This window comes from Akebia trifoliata, chromosome 9, assembly GCF_017979445.1.
Source record: "Akebia trifoliata isolate Shusen 1 chromosome 9, ASM1797944v1, whole genome shotgun sequence".
In the NCBI taxonomy this organism is placed as follows: Eukaryota; Viridiplantae; Streptophyta; class Magnoliopsida; order Ranunculales; family Lardizabalaceae; genus Akebia; species Akebia trifoliata.
The window spans coordinates 5,138,831-5,164,350 of record NC_141383.1 but is presented as its reverse complement, the minus strand read 5'-3'; the positions used below and the strand labels follow the sequence as shown (position 1 = coordinate 5,164,350).

The 25,520-nt window shown below is 35.5% G+C and overlaps 2 protein-coding genes across 3 annotated transcripts; both read left to right on the top strand.

Annotated features, from left to right (window-relative positions):
• The first annotated feature begins 3,766 nt into the window (after positions 1 to 3,766).
• On the top strand, positions 3,767 to 8,343 carry LOC147394180 (myosin-binding protein 3-like). Of its 2 annotated transcripts, none has more exons than XM_086453682.1 (4): positions 3,767 to 5,365; positions 5,473 to 5,688; positions 5,777 to 7,195; positions 7,684 to 8,343. In XM_086453682.1, exons 1-3 carry the CDS (start codon positions 4,042 to 4,044, stop codon positions 7,165 to 7,167), a joined length of 2,931 nt encoding a protein of 976 aa, XP_086309808.1. In that variant the 5' UTR covers positions 3,767 to 4,041; the 3' UTR covers positions 7,168 to 7,195; positions 7,684 to 8,343. The 2 variants fall into 2 exon arrangements, with proteins under 2 accessions (XP_086309808.1, XP_086309807.1); XM_086453681.1 differs by having other exon boundaries at positions 3,768 to 5,365; positions 7,678 to 8,343.
• A 13,580-nt stretch (positions 8,344 to 21,923) lies between these two features.
• On the top strand, positions 21,924 to 22,256 carry LOC147394179 (uncharacterized). The gene has a single exon (XM_086454578.1). The coding sequence runs from the start codon at positions 21,924 to 21,926 to the stop codon at positions 22,254 to 22,256; it is 333 nt and encodes a 110-aa protein (XP_086310704.1).
• Positions 22,257 to 25,520: the final 3,264 nt, after the last annotated feature.

Sequence of the window (25,520 nt, the reverse complement as noted above, 5' to 3'; positions counted from 1 at the left end):
TAGAGATCATTCTCACAAAAGATAAGCCTATTCTGAAACTTCTATTCCCATCAAAACTAATTTACGAGTTTAAGAATTATCGATCATCAATTTTTATTGACAACTTATTAACAATTTTTTATGAGATTAAAAGTTTCAAAATGAGTAGATTTTTTTTTGTGAGGGTGATCTTCTTACCATAGAGATCATCTTTACAAAAGATCAGTCCATTCTAAAACTTTTAAACAAGTGATTTGTCAATTGGATGTTTAAATAGGGATTGTCACCTGATCCCAAGATACAATAATTCTTTTTGAGTTTAAGGGGGTAAAAAAGGAAATGTAATCAAATTGTAGGGGTATTATTAAAAAAGGAGTAGACGAGTAAAAGCAATAAAGTTAGAGAAATATTATTGAAAAAAAGGAAAAGAGGAAATAAAATAAAGTTGAAGTTTAAAGGGGTAGAAGAGAAAATGCAATAAAGTTAAAAGGTATTTTTGGAAGGGGAGACGGAGAGATAAATTGTATAAAGTTGAAATTGTTCCTTGATATGATGAGAAATTGACAACATCAAGGAAGGAAACCTTGGGGTTGTGTGTGGGGGGGGGGGGGGGGTGCCAGCTAACTTAATTGGTAAAGTCTTTGGGTGATGATATCAGAGACCTGAGTTCAAATCCCGTCAGCATTGAGTTACTTAACTCATTAAAAATAAGCTTACAAGTCAAAATATGTAAGTGTGTGTGTGGTTTGTGGGAGTATTGCATGTACTTGAGGATTTGGATGAGATATGGTGTCTAAGAAGCTAGTTGCCTCACGCCTACTAGTCAGGCCTATGGGTTCAGAATCTCGGTCATCAAAATATATAGATATTAGAGTTTTCTCATGTTTACAGCACAAACACCCTCTTTGGGGTTTAGGGGGTGAAAAAGTATAAATAATAAATTTGGAAGTATATTATGGAAAAAGGGAAATAGAAAAAATAATATAGAAAGTTGTAGGGTTTATTTTTTTTAAGGGTAAGAAGAGAAAGACAATAAAGTTGAGAGTATTCTTAGGAAGGGGAAAAAGAGAGGAAGGACAAACATCCTCGAGATACTTTCGTTATGTTATATAAATTTTGAGACAAAGGGGAAAAGAGGAAAGACAATAAAGTCGGGGGTCTCATTGAAAAGGAGTAAAGAGAAGTGCAATAAAATTGAAAATTTTCATTGAGATACGTTCTCTCTATGGGAGGGGGGGGGGATCAAGATTTAGACAGAGGCACATCTGTCCTATTTTATTATATATGTTGACATCCAAGACGTCATGGGGGTATTAACATCTTCTACAACTTTGATTTTTTGAAAATGCATTTGAAATATCATTTTGAACGATTATGCACTTGAAATATACTTATTAATTTGTTTTTTAATGTGAAAAATGACTATCTGAAGATTAACTTATCAACTAATCTTTGGATGAATTCTCTCTTTTCAATTTTGGCCAGGACTTGTTTTTTCAAAATGCAATTGCATCTGTAAAATGCAATATTTAACCACTATGAGTTCCTTCCACAAACGCAAGATCGATAAGGTCTTTACCATGGGCGGAGTTAGGATTTTGCCCATGTAAGGACAAGTAAGAGTAGACATTTTTTTTATGAGGACAACCAAGAGTGAAAAAAATAGTTTTAGGGCAATTAAGAGGGAAATTTTTTATTTTATTTTATTTTTTTATAGAGTTAATAGTAGAAGACTTTTTTATCCGACACTAAAATTTGTCACAATAACTCACTAATCCATAGACTTTGAAAATTCTTAATGTCACAGATCCCACTCTAAATCCACCCCTGGTCTTGCCATAATACAGTACCCATATATAAACATTTTAGATTTTCAATATATCACCTAACCTATAGCCTATATGAAATTCATTGGGGCTCTTTGATAGTCTATTGAAATATTTGAGAAATATTGTCAAATAATTTTACAAAACTATGTATAGATATAATGATTTTTCTTTTAAAAATTAATCTTTCGAAAACATTGAGAAAATTTGACGATGTTTCATATCTCATTGGCCCTCTAACGAATGAAAACTGGTCATTGTACCCATCTAGAAGGAAAGAGTAAAATTAAAAAATCGAACCAATCCTACTCTTGTGAGAAGGGAGAGGTAAAGTAGGGAAAAAGAATGTACCAAGAAGAGCCTAAATTATACAACCAATATGAGTGGTAGAATGGGCCCATGGAAACTAGTGATATGGTGATCGATTTATATGATTAACTTCGTCGATAAATTCTCTTGTCCGCTCGAAGATTGAGATCATTGGAATGTACCTCGATGCATCAGTGACAATCGTGAAAATTTGTCGTATAATGAAACCTATGTTCAAGGCATATTAAAATGAATCCACGAAATCAAAGGATCGCAACCAATAAAATTTAATTGATTTTTGATCAAGGAAATGATCAGATGGGAGCCACTTAAAGATGGTAAAGATGAACATCTGGCAAAAATATATGTGGGGTTGGTAAATGGTACCCAACATCAGGAATGGAGGACCCATCACTCAATACCACTATAATAGTATTACCTAGTAGTTGGATACAAAGAATATCACTTGCTTTACCTTTAATTCTTTCTTAAGTCTTTTAATACTAATTACAGAGAATCTAAAATTTTATGATGATTTAGACACAATCCTTCAAGTTTCCATAAATTTTTTTTAGATACCCATTGTTTGAATTAATTACATGCCCTCCTAATCTACCTCTTCTCTTATAGACTAAAGAGAAAATAACCTAAATATTCTCATCTTCAACATGTAACAAAATATCTTTTATTTTCTTCTCAAATCTTCAATCTCTTAACATCTATGGTAAATTATTTATGACCTATTGATCCTCAACTTCAATACATTGTTTCCATCATCGTCGTCTTAATTCTTATAAAAAATCTTTCATTTTTCAATCCAAAATTCTATCATTTTCTACTTAAAAAATCTTATATTGTTATTTGGATTTGATAGTTGTTGTAAGTAGAAAAAACTTAATGTTAAGATGACGACAAATTTTTTTGAAGAGTAGAGTAAATAATTTAGAAAGATTTACCAACATGATAATGAAAAATTGAAAACTTACAGCTCTTAATTCGAAAAGCAAAATTTTTTCTATAATAATGATAAAACAAAAAAAATATACCATCTATTTCAGGAAAGAATTAAAAAAATTCATTTTACAATGTTTTCCCATTTTAGTTTTAGTAATGGATTTAAAATTTTCTACTTTAGAAAACAACAATTTTTTCCCCACATTAATTTTAATAAACAAAGAAAGAAATTTATTCTAAAAACGAAAAACTATTATTTCAAAACTAGAAAATTTGCAATTTTCAACTAGCATTTTGATATATTGTCCAAAATTAATCCAATAGATTGAATGTTTTTGGGAAGAAAAATTAAATATTTTTAATTGAGAACTTCTATTGCCACCCCAACTTTTATAAACGCCACCCCAAGATGCTTGCTAATTCTCAGTGATTTATATATAAATTGGAGTGGCGTTAGCAAAAGTTGGTTGGCAATTGAATCTCTCTCTCTCTCTCTCTCTTTTTTTTTTTTAATTATTATTTTATTTATTACAAGTTGAAGATGAATATATTTAAATCATTTTCTAGTAGTATAATAGCAAAAACAAAGGGGTAAATCAAACATTCAGCAAAAGTAGAGGGGTATGCCTAAATTACCCAAAATTTTAAACTACTTTCTTTTTCCAACATTCTCTCTCTTTCTAACCGCGCCGTTGCCTTGGCAAATACTCGAGAAAGCTTTAAAGATTCTCTCTCTCTCTCCAATTCTTCTTTCTTGAGTCTTCTTTGGCTGTCTCTCCATTCAAACCGCCTTTTCTCCACATCAGTAAAACCTCTCTCTCCATTCAAACTTCTCTTTCTCTCTTCTACATTTCTTCTATACTTCTCCTCTCTCTCATATCTCAAAAACCCAATCTCTTTCTCATCTACATTTGTTCTATATACATCTCTCTCTCTCTAAACTGTAAATAACAAGAACCAGAGCAGAGCATCCATGGCAGCCAACAAATTTGCAACCATGTTGCATAGAAACACCCATAAAATCACTTTAATCCTCATCTACGCACTTCTTGAATGGATTTTAATAATTCTTCTTCTACTCAACTCCTTATTCTCTTATCTGATCCTCAAATTTGCAGAATATTTCGGCCTTAAACCACCTTGTTTATGGTGTTCAAGACTTGATCACATCTTTGATTCTTCAAAGACTAAGAATTCCTATAAAGATCTTCTCTGTGAAAACCATGCCACTGAGATTTCTAAATTGGGTTACTGTTCTAACCATCGAAAGTTGGTCGAATCCAAAGATATGTGCGAGGATTGCTCGTCCTCTCGACCGAATTCTAATGGAAAATCTATTGATATTGGAGGTAAGATCTCTTTATTTTCATGGGTTAATAAAGAGATGGGCATGATCTCAAGTGATGGTGAGAAGAATTTGAGGTGTTCTTGCTGTGATGTTAGCTTGAACAATGAATTCTACTCACCTTATTTGTTGTTTAAGCCTTCATGGGGAGTTCTGAATTATACCCAAAAAGGAAATTTGATTACAGAAGTTCTTGGTGAGGACAACAATGGAGGTGGTGGTGAGTCCTCTGATCCATGTAAATCTGATTGCCCAACAGACCATTTCGATGACGATGAATATGAGATCAAAAGAAACAGAGAAGATGAAAATGGGGTTTCAGAAGATAATCAGATTCTTTCTGATTTTGATGAAGTGGAGGAGGAGAACGATTGCTTGAGGTCTCCATCAGGATTTCGAGAAATCAAGCCTATTGAGTTGGAGGATTCAAATATTCCTTTTGAAGGTAAAGATGTTCTTCTTGGATCTTATGAAATTACTTGTAAAGAAGATACATCTCTTGAAATTATCCATGTGGGTTTGGAGAATTGCTCTGATTTCAATGATTATCAGCCGGTTCCAGTCGAATTGGTTGATTTTACGACTTTGGAGAATCAGAGATTATCAGAAATTAGAGAAGTTGAACATGGGAAAGATGGAGATTTGGAAGGAAATTTTGATTCAGAATCACAAACCCAGAATCAAATTGAACAGATTTTAGATGAGGGGAGTGATTTAGAATGGAAAATGGCCGACAAGAGTGACAATAAATCAAATCTTGAAAATATTGAATCTGAGGATGTGGGTGAGAATGAAATCTCTATAGTTCTTCCTGCTGAAGAACATGATGCGGATTCATATATTGAAATATGTGATCGAGTTACTATTACTGAAGCCGAAGAAACTCCAACCTTGTCTTACAATGGCGATAACGTTGAATTGGTAGCAGTGATGGAGTCTGATAGATCTCAAGGTAAATTTTTATTTACTACTCTGATGAGAATTCTCCATTAGAAGCTAAGCCCTGTTAAATTTATTTCTAAATGTTTGAATAATTTACAAATTGTTTAATATATGCAGCATTTGAAGAAGAGAACTTGATAATGTTGGGCGATGAAACCCAATCTGATAGTCTAATTGAGGGAAAGATTCCTGATCACGAATCAACTAGTCATCCTCTAGATCATGAACCCATTTCATCAATTCCTTGCCCGGAAGCAGATCGCTCTTCCTTGGACAACAATGACATTGAAAATTGTATCAATTCCGATGCATTTATAGCCGAGAGTGATCAAGGTAAGATATTTATAAATTTTTAGCTAAAAGTCACCGAGTGTTACTTGATAGATAATTTAGTTTCTAATGCCAAGTCTTACTATATTAGGATCAACGCAAGTCGATGAAGTGACGGTAGAAGGCAGAACAATGTCGATTGAAAGGGTTGAACGAGGAATAAACCATCATTTGTCTATAAGTTTGGAGCCTAATGAGGTGGAAGAAGAAGACAAAGCCCCAGAAACACTTACTTTTGTTGAAGGTCTTCATCACCTTCACAAGAAATTACTACTATTTGAGAAGAAAGAGTTGGGAGCGGAGGAATCGTTGGATGGAAGTGTTGTAAGTGAGATAGAAAGTGGAGAGGGAATTCTTACCATCGAACACCTAAAAACAGCGCTTAAATCCGAACGTAAGGCTTTGAATGCTTTATATGCTGAATTAGAAGAAGAGAGGAGTGCTTCTTCCATAGCTGCTAACCAAACTATGGCGATGATAACTAGGCTTCAAGAAGAGAAGGCGGCGATGCAAATGGAAGCATTGCAGTATCAGAGGATGATGGAAGAACAATGTGAGTATGATCAAGAAGCTCTGCAGCTTTTGAATGAACTTATGGTCAAGAGAGAGAAAGAGAAGCAAGAGTTAGAGAAAGAGTTGGACATAGTCCGAAAGAAAGTGCTTCATTATGAAATGAGAGAGAAGAAAATGATGAGAAGGAAGAATAGTAGTGAGAGAAGCAGAAGTGCTTCTACTTCTTCTAGTAATGTGGATAGCGACGAGCAATCGATCGATCTTAATCATGAAGGAGTTGACGAAGATGGCTTCTATGGCAACCACAACACTCCTACAGATGCAGTTCTTAATTTGGAGGATATCGTGCTAGAAAGTTCCAAGCATTTGAGCACGCTTGATGAATCATTGGCGGACTTTGAGGAAGAGAGGAACTCTATTCTAGAGCAACTTAAGGCTTTGGAAGAGAAGCTTTTCACATTGGGTGATGATGTTGATGATGATGAGCGATTCGAGGATATAAAACCAATTGAGGATTTTCATGAGAATTATGAATTTCATGGCCAAGATATCAATGGGGTTGTTAATGGTTTCTCCGATGACTTGGGTGAGAAACAATATCAAGAAAGAAGAAACATGAGTGCCAAAGCGAAAAGGCTTCTCCCTCTCTTCGATTCCGTTGACATAGTGAATGAGGACGAGGAACCAAGTAATGGGCATGGAGGGGCTAATTCTGTTACGTCACAAAACTCTTCGATTTCCAAATTTACACCCGATGACAAGAAGTTTGCTATAGAAGAGGAGGTGGATCATGTTTACGAGAGGTTACAAGCTCTTGAGGCAGATAGAGAGTTTCTGAAACATTGTATAAGCTCATTGAAGAAAGGAGACAAGGGTATGGATCTTCTTCAGGAGATATTACAACACCTTCGGGATCTCAGGAGTGTGGAACTCCGTGTAAGGAACATTGGCGATGCTTCACTTCCATAATTCTGCTAATTGCACACGATTACAAGAGGTGAATTTCTGATTATTCCCTATATTACCAAATATATATATTTATGGGTCAGAGTCCCCCATATATGCATGGGACGCGATGGGGGGACACTATTTGTTAATTTTTTTTTTACATTGCTCGGATGCCATCCATTTTAAAAGATCCAACAGCATTTGGCCGTGTTGAAGAAAACAATGAAAAAATGGACAGCATCCAGGTGGTGGAGTAAATTTCTTTTGCAACAAATAGTTATATATATATATATAGCATTGGGTTCCACTGACTCAGGAATAATGACTCATGAGGAAACACATAATCATTCTTCCCAATTCAACGGATCCCAACCCACGTATGTGTATGAAAAGTATAAGTGATCAATCATGTTCTCTAGTCAAAATTTAGAGTTCAGGTTTATATGATGAAGTTTAACTTGAATTCATGGTTTAAACTTCTTGTGATCCATGTAAATCTGAATTACTGAATCTCTACATTTTCTGTAATAGATGCAGATTTCTTTGGCAAAGTTGATTGATCGATGGATGGTTGGATTTACGTGGGAAGACTTAAAATCATATTCAATTACTATTAAATATTGGAAGACCCCTTGAAGGATAGGGAAGCTTCTGGCTTGGTATGTTTGATGAAGTTGATGCATGAAAAGCAGACTAAAAATGGTGGAGTCTGCATTTGTAAGTTTTTTTTTTTTTTCTTTCTTCTTTTGGTGTCAAGTGAGCCCAAGTTTTTGTGGGTTGTACCCATCAAAGCCTTTTAAAGGGAAAGGTAGATGATGAGAAGACAGGGAGGTAACCATGTGTGTGTGTATGTGTGTATGTTGGTAGGTTAGTGGGTCAGGCCACCCTGTCTATTGTAAGTGTGAGAGAAATCCTGGATTGCAAATCTTGTGAAATCCAACCAAGATTCCTTTGCCAGGCATGAAGCATTAGTTTTATAGGAAGTTAGGATTATAGTACAGTTTTTCTTTTCCTTTTCTTTTCTTCTTTAATTTTTTTATTTTATTTTTTTTATGGGAAGGGGAAAGAGGAGTAAATCCTTCCTCTCTTGCATCCTTGCATGAACATGGGTTTTGGTTTTTGAGGGTTTAAGTTGGATTTATTTTGTACACTAAATGTAGCCATTTGTATATGTCTATATAAGTGTGTTTGTTTTCATTGGTTTTAGAGTTGTTGATATTCATCTTTTTAACCTTTGTTGCTTAGGGTTTATGAATGATTGAAATGAGAAAAACAGAAGGAAATTGTTTTTCTGGAAAAATGCATTTCACTACTCATTTGATTGCACATTTTGAAAAGAAACCACTTTTAAACAGATTTAATTTTCTCTTGAAGGCGGAGAAATATTTTCCCAACTTCTCTCGTTTGGATGGGAAAATGACGCAAATGCATTCCATATGGATACTCTTAAGTATATATAAAGGCTGGCTTAAGTGATGTCTCAGTTTAGTACAATTTCAAAAATGGGAATCCGACGAAAATTAGAATATATTTTATTGTAAGCTGATTTTTTGATTACTTCTCTCTCTAAGATTATTTAACCATTTTTTTTTTCTAATGACTACCCACAATTCTGAAACTAAAAATCAATTATCTTTTGATCTTTCCCTGTAACACCAAGGAACATTATCTAAGAAATCCAATTCTCAAAAATCGTTACTTTGAGAAATTGATTTTTCAAAAAATGCATTTTCTTGGCATTAAAACCCAACCCTCAGTTCATGATATAGACTGTTTGCCAATAAAATATCACTTTCAGGGTGTACTTTGCGTAAAGCAATGTCTCAGTTAGTATAAATAAACAACTGAAGTAAGTTGAAAGTTACGCTTTCATAAATAATTCCTAAATAACATTGTCAAAGGCATCTTTGAATACATGGGTTGAAGTTTCTGTTGTTGAAAAGGGAATTAGTCCCAATTTCTAGCAAATTTGAAATTATATAGTGAGTGGGCTGAACCATAAATGTGCCATCCCTAATCGGACCATAAAATGCTGACCTCTAAACCTGGCCCATCTAATGGTTGGACTAGGACGAATAAAAATGTCTAGGTCGGCCTGGGCCACTCTACGGGCCTAGCTCCCTAGCCCGAGCCTGAACTAAACATAAATTGGGCTGTTTTCAGTTCGGCCTGATACCTAAATTAGCCCAGTAACACTACCCAAGCCCAATCCGGCCCATTGACAACTCTAGGTAAATATATCTGCTGTAACATTAGGGGTGTTTGATTATAAAGACGAAATGAAGCATTGTGGAAGACATTTTTTGGAAAATGACACAGTGACAATCATGTGACGACCTAGCCGAGTGTCCGAATCAGCGAAGGAAAAAGAATGGTCGGTCATTACGTTCAATCAAGTTCTGAGGGTCTAGGATGAAAGCTCGGAAAGATCAAATCCCTTAAAATCGGGAGCATATTCACGGAAATAAAGGGAAGCCCTTGAAAGGATGGAACCGTTTAAACGAAAATCAAGCAAAAAATCTGGGAAGATCTAAGGGAGGAAACCTCTATAAATATGTAGGTGCAAGGCACTGAAAGGTAGTAATTTTATCTTAAAAAAACCTACATTATATTTTTGGTACTAAGATTCCTAACTTGGGTGTCAGAGAGGTGGTGTTGTAGGCACACCCAAGGGCACAAGGAGTGGAGGTCGTGAGGCATTGGAATAGATCCCAAGGTAGTGCACGTTTTTGCATATACGATTTGGCGTTGATCGTGGGAAATGTTATAAGGAAGAATGACCAGAACAGTGAGAACAAGACGAGAAGGACCCGAGGAACCAGTAAATACGCCACAAACACTACAAGACCCTCTACAGGCGGTGCACCGCTTGCTAATGGAAATGAAAGCAGAAATGCGACAAGGGCTCGAGCTCCAGAATGATGAAATTCAAGCGATAAGAAGGGAAAGTGAAGAACTTAAGCAAAGGTTGGGCGAAGGAACTGAAATTGGAGGAGAAATAGGAGTGGGACAAGAACCCCTACCCTTCGCAGTCGATCAAACAGAGATAGATCAAACATTAAATTTGGCAGGAACTGGAACTCAATAGAGGAGTTCAGGAACTCAGAATCCTATGACTCGGGAGGAGGTGGAAGAGTTATTGTGGAGGAAGGATGGGGAATAGGTTAGGGGAAGAGATTCGGGGAGACAAGCTCAAAATATTATCTGGAAGCTTAGAGGGTTGCCATTTTCATCGGCAATAATGACATTCGACCCTTCAAGAGTATTCAATTCCCTGAAGTTCGAGACGTTTGATGGGACAAAGGACCCAATGGAGCATATCCTTCACTACAAGAATCAGATGGTGCTGTACCAAAACGATGACTCGCTGCTCTGCAAACTCTTCCTAATGACATTAAGGCATGGAGCTATATCCTGGTTTCAAGGACTGCCTTCGGAATCAGTAAGAAGCTTCTTCGGGCTGAAAGAAATTTTCATTTGGCAATTCTTACATTTGAGGAAGAGGAAGGTCGGAGTGAAGATACTCTTTCATCTACGACAAAAAGATGGAGAGAGCATCCGAGCCTTCATGTCATAGTTCTAGATTAGAATGTTGGCAGTGGAAAATCTGGATGAAGCAACTGTATATGCAGCTTATGTCGTAACAATAGTTCTTGGGACATGGTTGCATAAATTACTAATCAAGACTGATCCATCACGACTAGAGAACTTGTATGCAAAGGTGGAGAAGTTCATCTTGGTAGATGAATCAATGAAGCATAGAGAGCAGCCAACACAAGCAACCATTGTCAGTGTGGTAGAATTTAAAGCTCTCAAGAAGCCTGAACGAGCGAGGGAGGACACAGATAGGAAGAAGATGCGGATGGTGGCAAAAGGAAAGTCAAGATAGAGGATAGGACGGAACTACACCCCATTAAACATGAGAATGTTTGATATCTTGAGACATACGAAATGATCTAGGGTTTGTGCTGCCGCCCCAAGACTACCGAGGAAAGCCTAGAAAACCATACTGTGACAACCAAGGTATGGAGGATCATCCGACCGATGACTGTTATAGGCTAAGACATATCATTCAGGATATGATAGATGAAGATAAGCTCAAGAGATTTGTGGAAATCACCAAGGAGGAATGGAGACCTCAATAAGGGAAAGAGTAGATGCCACCACCCTCGCCTTCGAGGGAGGAAAGGGATAAAGAGCGAAGGGTAATACAACTGATAGCGGGGGTATACAGCTCAGAAGCTCAGATCAGAAATACTGCTAGGTCCATGGCGAGGAAGATTCGGTATGAGGTCAAGGTGTACCAAGTGACAATGGGGGTAGGCGTAGCACGACTGCCAGAGTCCATGTGGGGAGACAAGGAAATGATTTTCACACAAGACGACTATCAGAAAGCCTCGAGTCGGCTAGAGCAATCATGTTTGGATTCAACTATGCTCCGACTATCTCTGTTGGAGAGATTATGCTTTCAATTTTTATCGGGCCAGAGGTCTGTTGAGTTTAGTCCCACATCGGACATAAATTGCCTTGTTTATCTCCTTATAAGCTCTTAGGCCTCTTTACTCATTGCCAATTGGTTTTGAGTTGGACCCCTAAATTTATTATGGTATCAGAGTAGGCCTTTCATTCCTCTACGTCACCCAATTCATATCTCTACATGCATTGACCAAGTCTGCCCCACATGTGTGAGGGGCATGTTGAGTTTAGTCCCACATCGAACACAAATTGCCTTGTTTCTCTCCTTAAAAGCTCTTGGGCTTTTCCATTCATTGCCAATTGATTTTGAATTGAACCCCCAAATTTATCAAGGTTGTCATGCCAATATTCATTGTGATTGATTCCATCTCGGTTTATAAAGCAATCTTAAGAAAAAAGTGGATACATATCATAAAGGTAGTCCCGTTAAGATATCATCAAGTGGTGTGGTTTCCAAGTAAAAATAGGTTGATGGAGATTAGATGGGATTAGGAGATGTTGCAGAGATGTTTTACACCAGCACTCAAGGTTGGACGAGTTGTAGAGTTGGGATCAGAAAAAAAAGAAAAAAAAAAGAAAGTAAGCACCAACAGGAGATTGGGAGCGATATCAACTATAGAGGGAACCGTAGAAAGAAAAGGTAACTACAGTTGAAAACTTAGATGTTTTCTTTGATTTTTTGCTTAGATTTTACTCAGATTTTTGCTTGGACTTTACTTAGATTATGCTAAGACTTTTTTGCTTAGATTTTTCTCAGATTTTGCTTAGTTTTACTCAAAATTTTCTCAGCTTTACTAAGATATTTTTTTCAAAATTTGCTAAGTTATTTTGCTCAGTTTTCACTTGACATTTAGTTCATCATCCTCCCATCGTAAGTGCAAAGAATAAAGGTGCACCATTTCAAAATCATCCTTCCATCATTACATTAGTACATGTACATGGATACTCATTGCATTTGCATTAGTCACAGAGAATCTTTTAGGATTCAAGGATCTGACACTCTTATTATTAACGAGAGCTCACATTCTAGGACCTGACACTTCTTAGTTCAAGGAGAGCTTTACCCTCAAGAATCCAGATGCCTTGATGAATTGCCGAATCATGATGCAAAATAAAATATCACTTGCTTTTGCATTCAAATGTCGCATTATCCACAAAAGTGGATTTGTTATCTAGTCTGCTTATACCCCTTGCCAAAGAGGGGCATTTGTAAACAACCCATTTTGCATCTACCTAATATGACAACCCATCACCCAATTGTTGTGGATTCATAATGATGAGCACGAAGAACCATCAAAGAGTTAAAAATTTGTGAGAGGTCCTCTCCCGACTATCTTAAATTTTCTCCAAGTCTTCAAAATTCCTAATGTTCTCAATAATTCTATCTTCTCCTTTCTTGGCACACTTAAAATAGAAGTTATAGATGCTTATGATCGTCACCCCCTCTACATTCAATTTAGTAAGTACGTACGTTTAGGATCACTATGCCTTTCGATAATCTAGAGATCTCGCAATACTAGGAAAATGAGATTTCAAGACTTGGAAATAATCGAAATTCACACAAATCGATAGAATGATAAAAATACCCTTGACATTTGACTCATACTTAGAAATCTTGCTTCACTAGGAAAATATGATTTCAAGACACAAAAATGAAAAATTCGACACCAAAATAAACTTTCAGACAACATTTATAAGAATGGGCAAAATTTAGAAACCACTACGTTTAGGAATACTCAAAATAAGAATTTTTCAACATGAAATGACAAATTTCCTTAGGAAATGACAACTCTCTTTATGTAAAATAACAATTTTCATAATATGAAATGAAAATTTTTGCCACATAAAATGAGGACCTTCAACAACGTGAAATAACCAAATCTGAGAAATTGAAACATTGATCCGAACATTGAAACCTTAAAATGGGTTCTTAATCCAAAATTAACAGCATCCAAAAATTAAGATATTCAAAGAGCAATCACACTGAGAAATCTTCATCAATCGACAACTAGTTGATCACAAATTCAACCAACCAATAGAAAATCAAGCTAATCGTTAACCCATGAATTTTATCCGAGAAATCTTAATCAATCGACAACTCATGTTAATTAAAATTAAATCCATCCAGCTATCAAAATCAATTATCGAATAACAAATCAAAGGACCATCAAAATCATGAAGATACATAGGATCATACCCTTAATGGGCACATGATTCTTAAATGAAAAAAATATATAGAAACAAAAAATATAGGAAACCCCATGATTCAGCGAAGAGAAACTGAAAAAAAAAAAAAAAAAAAAAAAAAAAGGAAACAAAAAAGAGTCTTTAGAAGAGATTTTCGGGAGGAGTTGTGATAATATGACTCGCCAAGTGGCATACTCAAATGACTCCATGACGTGACAAGTTCGGGTATCGTAGATCTAAATGCATTGGGATACATGATTGCACTTCCCCATAAAAAAGTGCATCCTGAGGCGTACAGATGTATAATTTCGAACTTGTCCATGTCACGGAGTCATTTGAGTATGCCACTTGGCGAGTCATATTATCAGGACTCTTTTCATGAGTGGTCTCTCATGGATTCGTTGGACATACAAGAAAGGAAATAGAAAAAGAGAGAAAAAAGGAAGGTGAAGAAAGATGGATACTAGAAGGCCGGATGGAGAGAATTTTTTAGAAGGGCAATTTGTAAGATCCAAAAGTAGAGGAATAAAGAAACATGGGGTTTGTCCCATTCATGGTCACAGCTGGATAGTTCTACTTTGCAAAAAAATTAAAAATTAAAAAAAAAAAAAAAAAAAGCATGAGAAGAGAAGATTTTGAGAAATATCCCACTCGCTCAGAGTTCTAATAATAAAGGGAAGAAGCAGTTTAAAAAGAAAAAATACTATAAAAGGAAGAGAATTCATTTGAAGGATTTTTTTTTTGTGGAAGATCTTCAAGCTCTCTCTTAATCTCTTTCTCTCCATCTCAACCCCCCTGATACATTCATTTCTTTTTCTTTCATGCTTCTCACACCTACAACAACCATCTCTTTTGACCTCTCTCTCTCTCTGACCAACACCCCTTTCATTATTCTCATCATCACCTTCACCATCCACCTCATTTTTCCATTACAACAACTTACAGAAACTTTCCCTCCATCGTCTTCACCATTTCCCTCAACCACTCGCACAACAAATCATCTCCTTCTTGTCCATCGTCCTCACCATTTTTTCCTTCTTCAAGCCATTAAAGCAGGCCTCGTCACACCAGTAGCACCACCTCATGCCATTAACACCACCTCACAACATTCATGCTCTTAGCCATTAAACACATGCCAGCCCTCTTCATTCGTGGAAAAAGATAATCTCATTCTCATCTCTATGAAGGAACATTCACGAGCATCACATTTTTCTTATTTATATATTCCCTAGACCTTGGAAGTGATCTTCGTGAATCAGGGATGACCTCTGTGTGACTTAATATATTTGTCTTGTGCATGTTAGGATTAAATCTTTTTGTTAGTATTCTTTTTTGTAATTTTTGGGTACACTAAGGCTTAGGATTGGGAATTGACACAATTGGAAACCGTTTCTGTTCAAGTTCTATCATGAAATAATGCCCAAATTGACTCCTATTGGGATTTACATCAGTCTGAAGTTCGATTCTGAAATCATCCAAGTTTTAGTTCATTTTGATTTTTTCTATAAAAAAATTAATGAGATCAACTTGGATTGGTTGTTCCCTGTTATTTGTCAGTTTAACATAAATCTAAAATTGAATTCATGTTTTTCATTCAAATGTTAGGTTAAATCCAAATTAATTGATTTTTAAGTGGTCGACTTTTTTTTTTACTCTATCATTCAAATCGCTGAATTATTTATCTTATTTTAACCTATTTATGGGTATTCTGAGTGAAATACTTGTATTAGTCTGACTACAATTTTAAATTGGAACTTTTGATCTTAATCCTCATGTTATCTACTTTGTGTTTCAATAATCTTCATTAGATTTTTGAAAATCATGACAGCACACCATTGATTGGGTAGGTCCTAGGCTTACCATTATATCATGTTTTTGTCTGTCCCATTTATCAATGTGTGCATTCTCTTATGAGTTTGAGATTTGTTTAAAAATCTTCAAGGTGCTGGACATTGGCCTACATGCACGATTATGGATTTTGATTAACTTCTTCAGATATTTTCAGGGAGGCCATGAGCCCAATCAAGAAGGGTAGATTAGAATTGACTTGTTGCTTGCAAGTTAATAGTTCTATACAATACCAATTTTCTATGGAATGAGTTTGTCTGAGTATCATAAAAGGTTTCAGACTAGTTCTATGTCACCAAAATCCATATTTTGGGGTTGATTTCAATCTTGAGGCCTAATATTTAATGGATTTGATCGGCCACGAGTGCAAAAAAAAAATTATGATGATGGCCATGTAAGCTCCTTAGAAGATTTTTAACCTTAATTTTGACTTCAGTCCTCCCTAGTTGACCATAAAAAAAATTTGAATCGTAATTGTGACTAATTACCTTGTTCGGATGGGTTTGGTTCCTAACACTTTCTGAAATCCTAACTCGACCCATTACCCATTTATCTTACCCATGGACCGATTTGAATCTTTTTAGAGTTATTCTTGGTTTTTAGACCTAAACTAGGTGGCGACTCCCAATTCCAAGAAACCCCTTCATTGTCAATATTTTTATTTTTTTATTTTTGCGAAAGTGTCCAACTATTTTCATAATCCTAATATAAATCTAAATCAGATGGTCAGTTTTACAAGGAAGGTTGTTGGTATTGGAGAAAAGTATGACACATGAAAAAAGATTGTTGAAAAAAAGGTATCAGATAAAGATCGATGAAAAAAATAAAGAGATGGGTAATGAGAATAAAGGTTTCAAAGAAAAAGAAGAAGCCAATAAAATTGAGGAGTTCACATCCGGTTTGTTGAAGATGAAATATTCATGGATAGATGCAATCCCACATTTTTTCAAAATTAGATTCTTGATAGTGGTGTTACGCATCACATGTGCCCAATCGATCTTGGTTTACTTTAAATGAACCATGTGAATATGGTTGGGCTTTGATAGGAAACAACACAACTAGCAAAACAATTGGAGTTGGCACAATAAGGTTGAGAATGTTTGATAGTACAGTGAAAACACTAGAAAGGGTTAAATATGTGTCAGGCTTAAAGACAAGTTTAATTTATCCTTTCAAATTAGACTTGAATGGCTATAAATTCACCAGGCAAAATGGGGGTCTCAAGATTTTCGAATGAGCATTTGATTGTCATGAAAGCACTCCGGTTTGGCAATTTAGAGAAACAGTGGTTAAGATGTAACACGTGGTGGGGGGGGAATGAAGATTTTTTAATTCAATTATGGCATTAGAGGTTAGGTCACATAAGTGAAAAATACATAGAAATTTGAATGAAGAGGGATCTCATCTCTAGAATTAATTTTAGTGAAAAGAATTTTCTAAGTATTTTATCTAGGGAAGCATCATAAATGAAATATCAAGGTCGAAAAACATACAAGCAAGGGTATACAATTATACATGACTACATTCACTTGGATGTATGGGGACTTTCAAGGTTACATCATGTAGAGGTATATCTTACTTTGTCTTAATTATAGATGACTATTTAAGAAAGGTATGAGTAACATTATTAAAACCTAAGCATGAGATGTTTACGTTATTCAAGCATTTTAAGATCTAAGCTGAGAAACAATCAAGACGCTCTATCAAAATTATTAGAACGGACAAATCCATTGAGTAAAAGTTGAAGGAGTTTATTAAAATTTGCAAGGATAAATGAATCATTAGGCATAACACAGTTTTATGCAATCCCCAACAAAATGGTGTGGCCAAATAGATGAATTGGACTTTGATAGAAAATGTTCAATGTATGTTGCAAAAGGCCGATTTAGGCAAGAAGTTGTGCACACGCAAAAGTAGTAGCTACAGCTTGTTATCTTACTGATCATTATCCATCAAAGGTTTTATAAAAACAATGGCACAAGAGGTATGTTATAGAAATCCTTGTGAATATTTTAATTTAAAAATATTTGATTTTGATGCTTATGCAATAGTTTAAAATTGTTTAAGGAGAAAATTGGACCTTAAGTTTATGTAGTTACTAGTAACATAAACAAAAAATATTTGGAAGATGATCAACTTGATGAGCAACATGAAGAAGATATGCGCATTTTGAAGTTGTACCAATGTGTTAACTTTTGAAAAATAAAACTATCATGGAGGATGTTGCAAGTAGTATTGTTAGATTGCCCAAGACAGCTAATTGATTTGCCAAAATGTCTTAGAGATAGTGTGGATCCTAGCATATTAGAAGCATTAATAATGGGATATGGAGAACCGACTTCATTCAATGACTAATTGGAAGGAACTAATAGGTGGGGAGATGAAAGCTCTTCACAAGAATCAAACATGAGATTTGGTGAGGTTGTGAAAAGGTAGTAGGTTAAGTGCAAATCGATATATAAAATCAAGAAAGGGATTGATGGGAAAGTTGAAATATATAGAACAAGGTTAGTTGTCAAGAGATTTTTACAAGATGACGCCTTTCTTGAAATTTTTGTATCAATTGTTAAATTTATTTCCATTCCATTTGTATTTTCACTTATTGCAATGTTTGATATTGAACTTGAACAAATAGATGTAAAAATTACATTTTTACATGGTGATCTTGAGGAAAGGTATACATGAAACAACCTTAAGATTTTGTTGAGAAAGGCAAGGGAATCTTGTATGTATGTTAAAGAAGTCATTGTATGGGCTCAAGCAAACAGCACAACAATGGTAAAAGAAATTAGACTATTTTATGGATAGTCTTGAACATTGTAGAAGTCCCTACCATTTCCTCAACGTTTCATGAAACAAAAACATGACAAGTAGTTTGCAAAGTTTCTGAATGTCTTCAAGAAGTTGCATATTAATATTCTATTCGCTGAAGCTTTAGAGCAAATGCCAAGTTATGCCAAGTTTATAAAAGATATCTTGACTAAAAAGAGGCGATTGACTGAATTTGAAACAGTGGGTTTGATTGAAGAATGTAGTGTTATCATTCAAAGGAAACTTCCAGCAAAGCTTAAGGATCTAGGGAGCTTCACTATACAATGCACTATAGGTAATCAATTCTCTAGTAGTGCTTTGTATGATTTGGGAACTAGTATTAATCTGATGTCATTGTCTATATTTCAAAAATTAGGATTGGGAGAAGCTAGGCCTACTATTGTGACACTCCAGTTAGTTGATAGATCATTGAAGTATCCGAGATGGGTAATTGAAGATGTGCTTATTAAGATTGACAAATTTATATTTCCTGTGGATTTTATTGTTCTTGATATGGAGAAGGATAGGGATGTTCCAATCATTCTTGGTAGACCATTCTTAGCCCACAAGTAGAACTCTTATTGATGTGCAAAAGGGCAAGCTTATTATGAGAGTTCAAGATCAAGAGGTAAAGTTTAATGTTTTCAAAGCCATAAAGTTTCCTACTGATGAGTCTGAATATTGCTATAGAATTGATGCAGTGGACACATATGTTCGACATGACCATGACGAAACACTTTCATTTGACCAGTTTGAATTAGCAATCATCAATGCATACAATGAGGAATGTTTGGAGTTGGTGAATTACTTGGAGGCTACGCTAAAATTCACTTGTTCTATTAAAAGTACCATCGTTAGGTTATCATTTGAAGCCTTTAATTCCAGAACTACCATCACTAGAGATTAAGCTTCTTCCTAATCATTTGAGGTTTGCTTTCCTTGGTGAATCATCATCTGTGCCAGTTATTATTTCGACCTTTCTTGAGCCTGACTAGGAAAGGGTGTTGCGAGAGTACAAGAAAGCGTTGGGATGGTCCATAGCGGATATTAAGGGGATTAGTCCTTCTATTTGCATACACAAAATCCTTATGGAGGATGATTATAAGCCCTCTATTGAGCACCAACGTCGACTTAACCCAATTATGAAAGAAGTGGTGAAAAAGGAGATTATAAAGTGGTTTGATGCGGGCATAATTTATCCTATTTCTAATAGCTCATGGGTTAGTCCGGTACAATGTGTACCGAAAAAGGGAGGAATGACTGTTGTGATGAACGATAATAATGAGCTTATCCCAACAAGGACAGTAACTGCGTGGCGTGTTTGTATGGATTATCGGAAGTTAAATAAAGCTACTTGAAAATATCATTTTCCCTTACTGTTCATTGATCAGATGCTTGATAGACTAGTGGGGCATTTTTATTATTATTTCTTGGATGAATATTCAAGATACAATTAGATTGCTATAGCACCTAAAGATCAAGAGACGACAACGTTCACCTGTCCCTACGAAACTTTTGCATTTCGAAGGATGCCCTTCGGACTTTGCAATGCACCAATGACATTTCAAAGGTGTATGATGTCAATTTTTTCTGATTTAGTAGAGTACTTCATAGAGGTATTCATGGATGACTTCTCGGTATTTGGTGATTCTTTCAATATTTTCTTGGATAACTTGGCATTAGTTCTCAAAAGATGTGAAGAAACGAATCTTGTGTTGAATTAGGAGAAATGCCATTTCATGGTGCAAGAAAGAATTATTCTCGGCCATCGAGTATCAATTAAGGGAATTGAGGTGGATGGGGCAAAGATTGAGACTATTGAAAAACTACCACCACCATCTTCTGTCAAGGGTGTTCGAAGTTTTCTTGGCCACGCTGAATTCTACCAGCGTTTTATTAAGAACTTCTTGAAAATCTTTAAACCGCTTTGTAGTTTGTTGGAAAAAGAAGTGGTTTTCAAATTTAATGAAAAGTGTCTTGAGGCATTTCAGATCTTGAAATCTAAATTAGTGTCAGCACCCATCATTGTTGCCCCAGATTGGAATCTCCCGTTTGAGTTTATGTGTGATGCTAGTGATTTTGCTGTTGGCACGGTTCTAGGCCAACGAAAAAAATTAAATTTTCATACTATATATTATGCTAGCAAGACATTAAATGATGCACAATTGAATTATGCTACCACTGAGAAGGAGTTGCTAGCAATTGTGTTTGCATTTGAAAATTTTCGTGCATATTTCATCGGGACAAAGGTGATTATTTTTACTGATCATGCTGCTATCAAGTATTTAATTGCTAAGAAAGATGCAAAACCTCGACTTATCCAACGGGTTCTCTTGTTACAAGAGTTTAACTTAGAGATTCAGGGATAAAAATGAGACTGAAAACCAAGTGGCGAATCATCTCTCAAGACTAGATAATGGGGGAAAAGTTAATGATGAGACTCTGATCAATGAGTCATTCCCAAATGAACAATTATTTGCTTATGATCAAAAGAACTTGTCTTGGTATGCAGATTATGTAAATTCATCATCAGCAAAGTATTCCCTCCTGAGTTAAGCTCTCAACAGAAGAAAAAATTCTTGTATGATGTCAAGTATTATGTTTGGGACGAGCCTTTCTTGTTCAAGCAATGTGCGGATCAGATTATAAGGAGGTGTGTTTCTAAAGAAGAAGTTGAAGACACACTTGGACATTGTCATTTGTTTGAATATGGAGGCCATTTTGGGGGAGAGAGAATTGCAGCCAAGGTGCTACAATCAGGTTTCTATTGGCCTACATTATTTAAAGATGCTTATTTATTTGTCTCAAGGTGTGATCGATGCCAAAGGGTTGGTAATATTTCAAATAGACATGAGATGCCACTCAATAACATTCTGGAGGTGGAGATCTTTGATGTGTGGGAAATTGATTTTATGGGCCCCTTCATCTCTTCCTATAATAATCTCTACATTCTAATGGCAGTCGATTATGTCTCAAAATGGGTGGAAGCGACTGCATTGCCCACCAATGATGTTAAAGTGGTGCTGAATTTTTTGAGGAATAACATCTTTACCCGTTATGGCACTCCTCGGGCAATAATTAGTGATGAAGGTATTCACTTCTGTAATAAATATTTTGAAACCCTTCTAACTAGATATGGGGTAACTCGTAAGATCACTACGGCTTACCATCCACAAACTAGTGGTCAAGTAGAGATTTCTAATAGGAAAATTAAGCGGATTCTGGAGAAGACTGTGAGCCCATCTCGCAAGAATTGGTCAAAACGATTAGATGACGCATTATGAGTTTATCGGACTGCCTACAAAACACCAATTGGAATGTCATCTTACCGGTTGGTTTTTGGCAAGGCATGTCATCTCCCTATCGAACTAGAGCACAAGGCGTTTTGAGCAATAAAGAACTTGAATTTTGATTTAAGAGCCGTCGGTGAAAAACGTTGTCTACAGCTCAATGAGATGGATGAGTTTCATCTCCACGCCTACGAGAATGCCGAGCTTTACAAAGATCAAATCAAAAGATGGCATGATAAGAAGATATTGGAGAGACATTTTGAGCCAGGAAAACTTGTCCTATTATTCAATTCCCGTTTGAAATTTTTTCCCAGCAAGCTCAAATCTAGATGGTCAGGACCATTTACTGTGATTAAAGCATATCCACATGGAGCTATTGAGGTCCAAGATGAAATCACAAAGGACATCTTCAAGGTAAATGGACAACGTCTCAAGCATTACTGGGGTGGTGAAACTGATCGTCAGAAATCCACCATCACTCTAACAAATCCGGAATGACTTCAGAGAAAGTCAGGCTAAAGATTTTAAAACAAGCGCTTCTTGGGAGGCAACCCAAGTGTTCTAAACTCTCACTTCGTTTATTTTGAATTTCATTACTCTTCATTATTTTCTTTTTAATTTAAAAAAAAAAGTTATTTAGTTTGCTTTTATTATAATGTTTAGAATTCTTCTTAATTCTATTTAATTATGTTTTGTTGAAATATGTTGGGAGTATCTAAGTAAATCAAAAGCATTGGTAACAGACACAAGACTGTGGAAGTACAGGTTGAAGAAGTTGTGGCCTCTACTCATTTATAGCCGTGGCATCTAGAACAGACAACAGGTCCTGATCTCACAGTGCAAAGAGGTCGTGACTTAACTTTTCTCAGGTCAAAGCACTAGTTCGTGACAAAACTGATCAGAAATATAAAAATTTGGGCCATGGCATAATATTCTACCAGGCCTCAACCCAAAATTATACCCAAATAGAAAAGGGTTACATTTACCCTAATATTTCTAATGTTACACAATTTCACAACTAATCTTCTCTTCGTGTCTCAATGACATAAAATTTTTCACCCTTCTCCCTCTTCTCTAGCATTATTCCTATATCTCCCTCTCAATATTCAAAGGTGGTTAAAGCGAGATCAAATTCGTGAACACAATTTCACCAAATTTCAACGGATCTTCCGAGTATTTTCTTTGTCGATTTCACCAAATCAATTAGGGTACCATCAGGTTTTGTTCGTAAGTGTTACATTCAATTAGCCTATATTGCATATTGATAACAAAAAAAATTGACTATTTGGATTGGGAAATTTGACCTTTGATTGCAATTATGACTATTTGGAAGTGTTTGATGGATTTCATTGGTGATTGATGCTGAGTGATTGAGTGGATTGATTGATGTTGGAATGGGCGTTTGGATTATTTGATTGGTGGAGTACTATGTACTGTGACATGTACGAACTTTTGTGAAAGTGACTGGTATTACTTGATTTTGGGATATCATTATTTTTTTGTGCATACCAGGTGTTTGTGAAAAGTTCAATGACAATGAAAGAGGCTGAGAAGGTCAATTTGCTGTAAATTTTGGGGGCTGTTGGATATACATGGTGTTTGCTAGATATAATTGAGTGCAATTGCTATACTTGTCATTTCGACTGTTAGTGATTAGGTTACGATTACTTGTTGTGGAGTCTTGATATTTGGTTACTGGTTGTGAAAAGTAACAAAACACGAGCATCACCATTTCATCACTATCGCCAGGACTGAATGACAATAGCACTGAAGATGGCGCGGATGATGCTAATGACTCCTGGCCGCCAATAAAAATTTCAAGGAAGTTCTTTTACCTACCTTTGGTTCTAATTGATTACATTGAGGACAATGCAATAACTAAGTTTGGGGTGGGAGTAATATTTTTCTGAAAACTTTTTTTTTATTTTTATGTTTGCTTTAATGTGTTTAAGCTTAGGTTTTGGTGTGTTTAAGTTAGTGTTTAAAAATAAATAAAAAAATTTGTGTTTTGTGATGATTTTTACCTAATAATCTATAGCCAATGATAATGATTTTGATTGAATATATACATGGTTCTTGGAAAATGATTGAGGTTGAACTTGTTTGTGTGCTTGACCCTGATGAAATTCAATCATGTTTTGAACTCTTTTACATTGAGCTTATAATCTTGATGCACTTGGTTGTTTGATATACTTGGAGAATGTTTATGCCTTTAAGTGTTATCCATGATCTCAATGAACTCTAGGTTGCACTTGATTAGGGATATGATTTAGGCCATAATTGGATCGATTGAGCCTTTTAAGTTTACCTATGTTGATTTTATCACTAGTCTTCCCCATTGAGCCTTGTTTCCCATTTTCTTTGGCACCCACAGTACTAACTAAGCCTTTTTGTCTAATTTTTCTAAAATTTAACCCATCACCTCTTAAGCATATTGATTGCTACTGGATAATTTTGAACTATGTAAATAAGGGTTGAAGGTGAAGTTTCGAGAATATTCAGTTGAGGTTTCGAAAAATACTTATGTTGAAATTTTTTTTTTGGCTTATTACTACATCCCTTCATGTTAAAGAATGCATTGAATCAGATAAGTTTGGGGGTGCAATGGGCTATTTTGAAAAGAGAAAAAAAAAGTACAAAAAAAATGATGAAAAAAATAGTGAATAAAGGGTTGTGAAAAGAATGAAGTGAAACGAGATTAAGAATGCGGAGTGAGTTGATATTGAAATGTAAGTTTGCACTTTGTGAGAATCCTAAGAGATTGATGTGTTTAAGGGGTGATCTGAGCCACAAATTTTTTTTATCCTACCTTTAACCCAGCCACACATTACAAGTTGAATAAAAGTCCTATTGATTCTTGATTGAGTGACGACTTACATTAGTGGAGAATAACATGAAAATAGGCCTATGGAGTTCATTAATGTCAATATCTAGAGATCACTTGTGTTTACTCTTGATTGCATGAACAGATTTGGGTTGAAAACTAATTAAGTGATAAGGTGTTGTTTACACATATGTGGAGGGTTCAAGGTAAGGTTGAATGACATTTGGGTTGAAATTCTAGACTCTTTGAGGCAAGTATGGAGAATCAGGCTAGTATCATGACTTGTGTTTTATTTGTATTTTAGATTTCTTTCTTTTAGTTAGGTTTTTCTTTATTTTTATTTTGCTCAAGGACTAGCAAAATGTTAAGTTTGGGGATGTTTGATGAATGGATTTTATACCTGCGAATTAACCACTTTTAAATATAATATTTTATTAATTTTAGAGTCTTTTAGTTATTCTTATTTAAGTTTAATTTGTTTTATACTTTTTGTGTGATTCTATGTTTTTATTTGATTTTTATTCTTATTTTTCAGTTTAGGAACAATATGGAACATTAGGATATTTGTCAACATTTAGGAGAAAATTCTAGCTCCAAATTGGTTCACTCTCGGAAGAATGAAGCTAAGCATACAAGTTAAAAAGTCTTCAAGCCGTAACTTGATAGAAAACAAGGCCGTAGTGGGAATTCAAGAATTGCACAACAGAAATATAAAAATACAAGCCGTTGCATGACATGTTTTGAGGCTATGGCCCACTTACTTTTCCAGCATTACTCGTTAATTTTTTGGGACCGAATTAGAGGCGAATTATGGGATTTTTAAACCCTAATGACTCCATAGCTATAAATAGAAAAGATTAAGTCTTTTTAGGGAGACAGAAGTTCTGAGTTTTTCTTAGAGGCGCAACATCGAGAAGGAGGACAAGAGCTGGAGATTC